The sequence below is a fragment of the Charadrius vociferus genome, unplaced genomic scaffold, assembly GCF_000708025.1.
Source record: "Charadrius vociferus isolate BGI_N301 unplaced genomic scaffold, ASM70802v2 scaffold549, whole genome shotgun sequence".
Taxonomy (NCBI): Eukaryota; Metazoa; Chordata; class Aves; order Charadriiformes; family Charadriidae; genus Charadrius; species Charadrius vociferus.
This window is the reverse complement of record NW_009650103.1, coordinates 2,300,192-2,310,690: the sequence shown is the minus strand read 5'-3', so window position 1 is coordinate 2,310,690 and position 10,499 is coordinate 2,300,192. Positions and strand designations below refer to the sequence as shown.

Here is a 10,499-nt window from a genome sequence, read left to right as displayed (position 1 = left end):
CCCTGCCCCAAGGAGCCTCCAGTCTCTCTGGGCAAAGGCAGATCGTGACTCACCTGGAGAGGCAGAGGCGTACACCAAGGAAGAGTGCCCTCAGTGTCCCCTCACTGCAAATTTGGGATGATGTGTTACCAACTCACTGCCCTCCTTGGTGCCCCAGGATGAACAAAAAGTGGCTTATCTGTGACATTCAACAGCAGCCAGTTGATGTGTGCTGGCAGGTCACTTCAAACTGCGTACAGGCAGAGATAGCTATCGGTGGAGGCAGCATCCCTTCACTGGGGTCTGCACGCTGGCAGCATTGCATAGGAGATTTGATACTAAAGGTACAGAGAACTAAAAAGCAAAAGTAGGAACAGGGAGTGAAAGCTCTCCCCTCCCTTCCCCAGGGAGTTCGCTCCTTATCTAGCCCCACTCCCGTTTCCTTCTGGGATAAACCAGAAATGGGTGGATTTGGTTTCCTTCACTTTGCGATTGATGTGGCCAACCCAGACCTCCCCGCAGTGCTGCTGCCATGGGCAGATGGGGAAGAGCCTCCAAATCTTCTGTTCGGGGTGGTTTGAGAATCAGTTTTGCTCTGGGACCACAGCTGCCACGCCGGCACGGGAAAGCTCTGGAAAATTCACTTACGGGGGCCTCTTCATCTAAAGAAAAGTGGAGGCACCGGGGGTCCAATTACAATGTATTTAACATTTCCCAGCTCAGTGGGGCCTCGCTGTCTCACAACTGGGTCATGCAATCAGCCCGAAGCTGCAATGTCAAACTGGCTCAAGGATTAAGTGTGTTGTAACTGGAGCCGTGAGCCGGGCGCGCTGGGAGGGGGAGACTTTTATCCGGCTGTGATTGCAAAGTGGGAGCAGGGGTGATCTCCGCCGACCTGTGCTTTGAGAAGCGCTCAGCCATGTGTGGTCGGAAGGCGTCTCGGAGAGTTGGCTGGAGAATCTGTGCGGCAGTGTGTTCTCGTGTCTACTCTGTGGGAGCTGAGCCCTTTTGCAGAGCTTTTGGTGATGTCTCTGAAGGATGGTCCAGTGCTGCCGGCTGGTCTGCCCGAGCACCGGTGGGTTAAAAGGAGATGTGTGCTTGCAAAGCCATCCTTCAGCCCCAAAATAAATGGGTGTCACAGTCCCCCTTTGCAAGAATGGGCACAAGCGCTGGGTCTGGTCAACACTGGGTGAAGACTGGTACCCACTTGCCTTGGTACGTCCCCCTTCCCAGAGCTCTGCTCACGTTTCGGGCTCTCTGGCTTCTCCTCATTGCGGTAATGTGTGTGTGGGGAGTTTCCTGCTCTGAAGCTGGCTGGGGGTGAATTGTCCGAATTGTCTGTGTAGGGATTTCTGACTCTTGACACTCCTGTAGCAGATGGAAAATGAAACAAAACCATCACTGAAATGTCACGTCAACCCGAGAAAAAGAGAGTGAAAAAAACATCCCTTTGAGCTGATCAACATTTACTTTACACTTTGAAATCTTGAAAAGTTACAATAGCATCATTTCCTAGCAGGGAGGGGAGGTGGTGCCTCTCCAAAGGAGGTGAAAGGCGGTGACCTGCCCTGGCTGAGATGTTTCCTCAAACACGTGTGTCCCTGAAGGTCTGCACAGCCCGCGGCAGGAGCCGGGGAGAGCTGCGTTCCTCTGCTGTCACAGAAATCCCACCTTCCTCTGCTTGATGTTTTGGGAAGCCAAGTCTCCTTGCCTGTGCAATGGGGGATTATGTGTTAGAAAGGGAGTTGGGGGAAAGCCCTTCCACGTGTGCAGGGAAAGCAACAAGCCCTGAGCCTTGGTCGACCTGGCTCCATCTGCTAGAGCCGAGCAGGAGATCTAGCTGCAATGATGGGGAAGCTGCAAGTGAGAAGACAACACACGTTGCCTTGCTCGGGGAGGGGGAAAAAAAAGGGTTTGAATCAAAGGCTCAGCTTTGCTTTTCTGTGCTGGCCTTTGCTTTGTTCTGTGGTTCTGCTTTTCCCCCTCGGCTATCAGATCCTCTCCCCAGAGGAAGCTGGCAGCCGTGCCTGCTCTGGAGGCATCGCGCAGCTATTGTGTCTGCACAGATGGACAAACAAACAGGCTGCGGGCTCGGGGGGCGCGGGGCAGCCCCCAGCCCAGCCCTGCACGCCTCGGGCCGGGGGGGCCGTTTGTCGCATCCTTTCTAGCACCGGTCCCCGGGGTCAAGGACTGCGGGGAAGCGTGATCCGTTGTAGCAGGAAAACAGGAAACGGCTCTGGTGGCAGGAATTGGTTTCATTGAGCGTTTCACGTCCCGGGGAGGTGTGGGGCTGAGGCTCGTTGCATCACGCTGCTGGAGGCCGGGTCTTGAGCAGCCACGCGCTGGGCAGCCCTTGTCCTCCTTCATTAGCTGAGGTGTCTTTGCAGAGAGTCCTCACACCCCACATGGGACTGGGTGCCGCGGGGTCTACCGTCACCCCCGACATGCCTGCCCCCAGCTCCCATGGGGCTGGGGCACTGTGGATGCCACCGGGGAACGGGTTAAGATGTGTCCAAGCGGGGATCAATGCCCATTGCACATGCTGCTCCTCCAGCTCCAAAATAAACATGTCCTGCTGATATCGGTACCCCAGAGTGGGTGCATGATGTGGGTCCTTGCCCCATGCTATGCCCCCCCCTCTGCCTGGGGGTCCCTGGGCACCTGAGCTCACCACAGGGATGGGGGGCTGCAAACCAGACCTTTGCTAGCCCGGACACCCCATGCAATGCAGAGCGGCTCCCCGCAGCACGTGCCGAAGGAGGAAGGGCCAGGGATCATTGACGTGGCCAGTGGCCACAGTGCCGCGATGGGGAACAGCACATGGTTGGGTCCAGCAGGACGCCCCATGTTATCTGTGCTCAAACATCTGTGCCGCGCCGTTACACCAGTGTTTACTCTGTACAGACGCGCTGCGGCAGCCGCAGGGGTTGCTCCGGGATGCCTTCCTGCACGGTGGGCGCTTGAAATCCCCGCTGCTGCTGCGGTGGGAAGTACCAGGGCTGGATTCCTGATTCCCGGCTCTGAATTGTTACCTGCAGACGCGTCGGGCTGTCCCGTGGCTGCTCAGGTCCCAGCAAGCTCTATCCGGGGGAGCAGAGGTTGTTCGGAGGCGCATGTGGCCCCTCAGACCCGAGCACTAGCCCTGCTGCTGGCACACGGGGCTATCAGGCAGCCACCGCCCTGAGGCCCAGAAAGCCCTGCCTTTGCCCGCTGGTAATCTGCCAAACTGCCGAGCGGCCCTTGTATAAACCATATTTCTGTTCCTGGGGAAACAATGCTGCTCGCATTGTTTAGGGCTGGAATAGTGTCCTGGAAAGCCTTGGAGCCCTTGGGAAACTCCGGCTTTCTATAAATGTAGAGAGGCAGTTGGGAAGGGGGAATGGAACTTGTGACAGTTGGTAGAAGGAGGATCTCTGCCCATCCCCAGGTTGTGTTACATGTGCTCGAGGTCCTGGGTCTTCTGGACCGCAGGCAGCCACGCTCAGGCTGCTGTCTTAGCATCCTTCACACGCAGCCAGACCCGGGCGAGCCAAGAAGGGGCTGCGGTTGCCCGGGAGGACCTTTGTGGGGCTCTTGGTTGTGACCTGCACACCTCCCCATGCGCACACAACCACGGGCACACGCACATGCGCCCCGCTCCCGGCCCTGCTCACACCGGCTCCTGTTTCCTCTTCGAGGCGGCTGCAGCAGGCGGGATTAGTGATTTATTAATGAAGCGGAGTGACTGTGCCGCTGGGGCGTGCCAGGCGGAAATGTCTGCTCGGAGAGATTGGATAACCCTCTGGCCTGTTTCCCTTCGCAGCCTTCAAACGGCCGCAGCTCCCAGAAGCACCATATCCTTTTCCTCTGGCTGCCATCTCCCTCCCTCCCTGGGGCAGGCCGGCTGCCACCGAAGGCAGAGGGGGGATTCAGGGACATCTTCGCTCAACCAAGAGGGGCAAACCCCCTAGTGGGAGCTGCTCAGGGAAAGGACAGGTCCATGAGCTGATTTTGGAAGTGATGTGCAGGGCGGTGTGAGCCCTCCCTCCTGCAGCTGTGAGGTGTGGGGGTCCCACCGCCTCCACCAGCCTTTCTCTGGGTCTTGTGTCTGCACCCGAGTCATCTGGACTGGGGTTACTTTCAGCTTTGCTCTTGGGCTGGGCTGGGTGGCAGCTAATTCAGGCTCACAGGTAGGGTTTGAAAAGGAAAGATGCAAACTGCAGTACTTTTGATAGAGTTTCTTGGGGGAATAATTTAATTTAGTGTATCCTATGCAGTGTGCGTCTGCTTTGGTCTCATAGCCTTTGCACATACATCCCAAAGCCACTCAAAACCCATCTGTAGACAGCTTTTGCAGCATTCCAACCTGGGAGACCTGAACTTTGCTTTGCACCCACAAACCTCAGACTCCAGACTCTGCACAAGGTATTCGGAAGGCAGCTAAATGCTCCCTGAAGCCCTTGTCCGAGTGTATGGCCTTGGCCCATATGGGGCAGGGCAGGACCTCTGCTCTCTTGGGTTTGGTGTCTGATCAGTGGCACCAGTTACAGGATGATTTTTTGTCATTTGGTTGCCACAAGATCCATGATTGGATTATTCTTATAACTGGTGTTAATAGATACTGCCATTCCAGTTGCTGTAGGAATAAAGCTGTGTTTAACTCTGGGGAACTCTAAAAGTAAACAACCAAGGAAGAAGTAGCTCTGTGAGCAATTGCTTTTGGGCTGAAATCTTGCCTGGGAAAACTGCAGCCTGGAGCAAATATTTACGGCTGAACCGTAAACGCCTGTGAGGAAGGGTTTTATAGCGGGAGCCACTGGCTGTCCGTGCTATGCCAACGCACACCCTGCTCTGACACTGGGTGGGCTCTGGGCTACTTACCCCAGGACCTGTCTGCAAGGTGCTTGGGCCTCCACTTTATGCTAAACATTAACAAAAGTCCTATTCCAACAAAGATCCATCACCTGGGGTTTCCAGGCGTGGAGAGCCGGTGGCCAGCAGCAATGCAGCGCATCCCCAGCGTGGCTGTAACCCCGGGCCATCGAGCGTGGAAGGAATGCGTGTCCACCCGCATGCCCGCCCACGGCCCGTGCATCCCGCAGCAGCCACGCTGTGGCCCGCCGCCGGCTCCAGCCCACCTCTGTCAGCACAAACTGCTTCCAGGAAACGAGCTGGGAGAGGAAACAAGCACTAATGAAGAATCCCTTGGTGAAAAATGTGTTTCTACAACCATTAGATTATTTTGTCCTTGAGAGGCGGGGGAGGGAGATAATATAACAGCCTCGTCGCATTCCAGCCTTGGCTTTGGGGACACTGATGCTGTGCTAACCCAAGGGCCCTGTCTGGGGGTCCCCCATGACCCCCTTGTTCCTATCGAGCCCCCCTTGCCCTACTGCGGGAGCAAAAGCATCTGCTGAGGGGCTGCTCCTCCGCAACTGGGTGCTGCTCCCGCATCTGCCCTGCCTGCTCCTGGCTTTGGGGACCGGTGCTCCAACCTCGTCCCCATCGTGCAGCATCCCTGGCAGGGTCATCCTGCCCCGGTCCTCAGCTCACGGCAAATGCAGGAGCGGCTCCACGACCAGCAGTGGCCCTGGTGGGGGAGGACAGAGCTGAGTGACCAGCTGGTTCTTGTTCTCCTGCAGCGGGGAGGAAGGGGCATTGATTTAGGTCTTTACTGAACAGAAACAGAGGTGGTCGTAGGGTGAGCTGCATCCGAAAAGCCAACCCCAGAGTCCTCTTTTGAGAAGGAGCCCCAGGGAAAGATATAGCCTAATTTAAAGGGGTGGAAGTGCTCCCTCCTTTCAGATCGGAAGGGTCCCTCTGGGGTTTCTGCAGGGGGATGCATGTCCCCTGCCAGGGACGGCAGTCCCTGGGGGTTACCCTGGGCTGGCTCAGCGGGCGCCAGGCCAGGGACAGGCAAGTAGCAGGGACTGTGACATCCATGAAATGCTCTGTGAGCACCCTCCAGCCATGGTCTGGGGCGTTTGCTGAGGCTGGCAGGGACCAGTGCTGTCCCAAGAGCTGAAGGCACTGGTGGGACAGTAGTCAGTACTAGGGCTGCTTGCTGGTGCTCTGGGGCTGCCCCGGGTCCCTGAGCCTCTGACTGCCAACTGCTGTTCATCTCCTGCACTCAGGAGTGACTTGGGCCAGGAACACAGTACACAGAGGAGCAACCCACAGATTCTGCAAGAAGAGGGAGACTATCAGACTAACACCAAGACTGCATGTCTCATTGTCTACTAGGGAGATGATGTCTCTGACCAACACTCTACTATATTGCTGCTCATGCCAGGAGAGGAGACACCACAGTTTTCAATCAAAGTCAGCTCTTCCATACTTTGCAAGTGTGGGGCTTGCTGGAAGAGACCCAGGATGCTTCCCCGTGCTGCCACTGCCGTCGTCGGGGGGACCGGGGGGGGGGGGCGGGACCCCGCCTGCCTCTCCTGGTGGTGCCCGGCGTTGGTGGGCACCGCTGAGGAAGCCCTGTGGGTCCCTGTGCCAGCACATCCTAAATCTGCTGAGCTACAGCATCCCGAAGCCAGGCAGGCTTCTCATACGCTGAGCAGCCCATCAGCCAGGGTGGCAACGGAGCATAAACGGCTTTTACCCAAACCAGCTTGCTCCAGTGGGTGGGAAATCGGTCAAAAAGTTCTAGTCGGCTTGAAAAACCCCAAACCAGCTGCCTTCCACTGCTTCCTCGCTGTAGTTCGTGTAAATCAGATCATTTCTCTGATTTGGCTTCTCAGCCGGAGCCCTGAGTGAGGAAAGCCAGCAGCGGCATCGCTGGCGGCTCGCTGGCTGCTGGCCCCGATGCGGCCCCCCGGGGCGGCAGGGTGGGCAGGAGAGGGCAAGGCATTGCGCGCCTGGGATGGGGGACGAACCAGCCCGGCCGTGCCACCGAGCTGCAGGAAACCGGCACATCGCAGGGCTGCGGGAGAGAGATGCAGCCCCACTCCCGCAGCCGAAATGGCCCGGAGGGGACCCGGGGATGATCGTGCAGGGAGGGGATCCCCCCAGCACAGCGTTAGCGCAGGGTGCAGGACCATTGTATCATCTTCCCTGAAATGGGAAGTGAAAAAGTAGCAGTAAAAGGATGTTTAGCTTAACCCTGTCTGCTTTGGAGTATCCTGTGCTGAAATGTTGCTTTATAGCTTCGTCCAGAGCCCGCTCTGCTCTGGATGCCAGCGATGCACCTGGGACTTCCACAGAAACAAAGGAATCTGTTTTCTCTCCCTTTAGGAGTGGAAGAATTGCAATAATATTTTCAGTTGGAAAGACTGTTTTTTCCACCATGAAAAAAAGTGTTTCATTTTTGCTAATAGTACTTAGCATTTCTCAAGCCAAAACCAGCCCCAAAGCTGTTGGCTGGACCGAGCTGTGGCTTCTCCTGCTCTCCTGCTGCCGGTTTCACCGAGGTGTGATCTGCCTGGCCTGGTGTCGTGGGGCCCTCGGTGCCAGCGGTGGGACAGGAATGAGGATTTCTCCTGCCCATGTGCGCAGAGCCAGCGCACAAACCCCTGGTCCTGCTGTGGAGACCTCAAAGAAGGAGTTTATACAGTATAGCAAAACATGATGGGAATCGTGTTTATCACCAAGAGCGGGTTTTAACACTCGCCCAGGCTGTCCTGGTGTTTAAGGTGTATTTCAGTATCTTTCAAACATGTTTTTTTTTTTTTTCAGCCAGGTTCTTTGCCAGCGCTGCCCCAGCCTGGAGCTCTCGCACAGTCCCGGTGTGGTTTCAGCCCCGCTTTGATTACTTTTACAACCCCGTTTGGTCTTACTTGCTTTGCTGTTGCAAACAGCAGGTTTGACAAGACACCATTTGCAGCGGTTTCTCCAACACGTGGGGCTGAGAAGAAGCAGCGGCGATAGCCTCAGCCCTGCGAGAGCTGAGCCGCCAGCCCTGAGCGAAGGGGAAGGGCGGCAATTAAGAAGCCAGCGGGAAAGCGAGTGATTTCTGTCACTGCCGCTCTGTGTCTTGGCTCAGCGTGAAATTGCTGCGGCCACAGAGGTCGGGGAGCCCCGGGAAGCTGCGGCAGCGTGTCCCCAGGCTGGGGACGGCAGGGTGCACTGCACAGCGAGGATCTGCTCATCCTGGAGTGATTTTTAGGAGTCTCCATTTCTGGGGCAAGTTCAAGCAGGTGGGCTGTAGCCAGGCCCTGCTCTCAGGTGGTGAAAATACAATTGCTGGAGAATCTGGTTTCCTTTTCAGGCTTTTTAAAATTGTTTGAACACAGAGGTTTCCACCATGACTTATAGATTTGGAAACATGGGCGTTGTGTTTTCAGTGACATTATGGCCTTCAGAGGGTTGCCACGTTTCAGTTCCAAAGCGGAGACTGCGGTGCACAGAGCACCGCTAACCCCACCACATCCGGAGATGGGGTTCGGGCTCCTCCACCGCTCCCACGTCCCGGACAGGTCCCCCTTGCTGTGAGCTGGCCTCGGCTCCCTGGGATGGAAATGTCACAGCAACTGGCTGCAACCCTGCCACAGTCTCCAGGCTGAGAAATTCTACGCTAATAACAGATTTTTCTAGGGCCAAGTTCCTAAAGTCCCGCAAAAAACAGGGCTTTGTCATGGAAATGCTGAGACAACATTAATGGCAGTGTCCTGAACGCAACTCTAATTAAAGAGAGGAAGGAGAACTGAAGCAGGATGTCCTGTTTGGCTGCCCAGGATGGAAAGCTTGTCACAAATAAAGTGCATTCTCGTACTTTGTCTCCGTCCCTCTGCACAAGGCTTTCCCAGATTCTGCAAACATTCATTTTCTTATCTCTCCTGGATTCTTGTTTCTTTCCTTTTGAAATAGCTCCTCACAAGAATGTTTTTTTTCTCTGCTGTATTCCCCACCGAGCTCTCAAACGCACCAATCAAACAAATGTCATCTCCTCGAACACAAAGTGAATGTGCTTTTTATTCCTTGAACAAAATCACTTGGGCACAATAGCTGGTTGGCTCCGTGCAAAGAAACTTTCCTATTAATGTCTCAGAATAAGCTCTGGCGAGTGAGCAGGGACAGGCAAATCAAAGCTGGGAGCAAGATGGCAAATGTTTCCTTCTGAAAACAGGCTTTCCACTGAATTAGCCCAGGGTATGTCACAACCAATCTCCGAGCTGCTTCCTATGATAGCAGAAAAATAAACCAAAACAAAGAAAAAAAAAGAAAAAAGAAAAAAGAAAAAAGAAAAAAAAAAGGAATTTAGAAGTAACATAGAAGTAATTCAGCTCACTGTGTGCCACAGGAATACTGATCCAACCGATTTTTGTGCTCATCTAGAACCTACTGAGTGTTGGTGGCTTTGAACCCGGGACTAGTCGCAGTACCGCTCAGATTTAAAGCTGATACTTGAGCTCAAAGCACTGTGCCAGCAGCGCTCTCCTGCAAATCCGGGATGCAAAATCTGGTATGTTTATGGAAAATAAGATGCACGACCCAAACAGAAGTGTTCATTTGTGCAGCAGGAGGAACGGGGGCACGTGACGATGTCCTGCTCCAATGACTTGATTCCTCTGCTACCAACTGCCCGATCTAGATGTTATCGCTCCCGCTGTGACATTGGCCGCGGTGTCTTTGCTGACCTGCTCACGTGCTCGGAGCGCAGACCCTCTCTGGGTGGGAGCCAGGGAGGCAGCAGCTCCAGGGCTGGTGTGCAGGGTGGATTTCTATGACTAAAGCAGCTGAGGGCTCCCTGCAGTGTGCGGGGCTGGCACAGCCTCCAGCAGCCTCGCTGGAGTCCTCCAGGAGCAGAGGGAAAGTGCCCCGTCGCTTCTCAGTGAAAGTTAGGTCATTCCCAGCATTTCTGCTAGACAAGTTGTCTCCTCTCCGTTGGGGCACTGGGTGACACTCGTGTGCCCAGAGTGGCATAGAAATCCTGATGTCTGTGCGCAGCTCTGGCTGGGACTGACTTCTGCTGCCTTCTGATGGGAAAAGCAAGGAGTGGGGAGGGAATGAGCTTACTCCAACTCCACGGGGAACCTTGCAGCCCTGCGGGTGATGTGGAGCTCAGGGCTCCTCTCATTGCGCCTCCGGCTCTGCCACTATCTCTGACCTTGCACGAGCATTCACGACCCTGTCGCGCTCTGCCCTGCCTCGGTGTCCCCACAGGGTACAGCCTGCCTGGTCCCACCACAATAGCACTTGTCCTCCCAGTCTGGTTTGCAGTCCCAAACCCAGTGCTGCGACTTTGCTAAACCCATCCTTCCTGTGAGAGGAACAAAATACCTCCTGGTACCCAGCCTCACACACCCAACTCCACTGACACCAGCTCCCTGCCCTTCAAATAACCCGCTGCTGGCTCTTACACTGCAAACCAGTGGTACCTCTGGGTCATCAGCCTGAGCGTTACGCAGCACTTTCTCTTGGCCGATGGGGATTGCCCCACCAGGGAAAGCCAGAGGGTATGAGCCGGGTGAACTGGGATTTGTGTTCTCCTTTCCCTGACCGTGCTCCGGCGGTGCCCTCTGGGCTCTCCTGGACTTTGCGCCTTTGCCTTGCCTGTCCACAGCCCTCCCTCTCCCTGAGCCCCTGCTCGGAGGGTG

The 10,499-nt window shown here is 55.5% G+C and overlaps 1 protein-coding gene across 1 annotated transcript in view; it reads right to left on the bottom strand.

The window, feature by feature from the left end:
* Positions 1 to 6,197: 6,197 nt before the first annotated feature.
* Positions 6,198 to 10,499, bottom strand: part of LOC104292898 (T-cell acute lymphocytic leukemia protein 2-like) — a 15,277-nt gene continuing 10,975 nt past the window's right edge. Inside the window, exon 2 of the mRNA XM_009892330.1 lies at positions 6,198 to 6,349. Coding sequence (XP_009890632.1) covers positions 6,198 to 6,349 — 152 coding nt within the window. The remainder of the gene's footprint in view (positions 6,350 to 10,499) is intronic.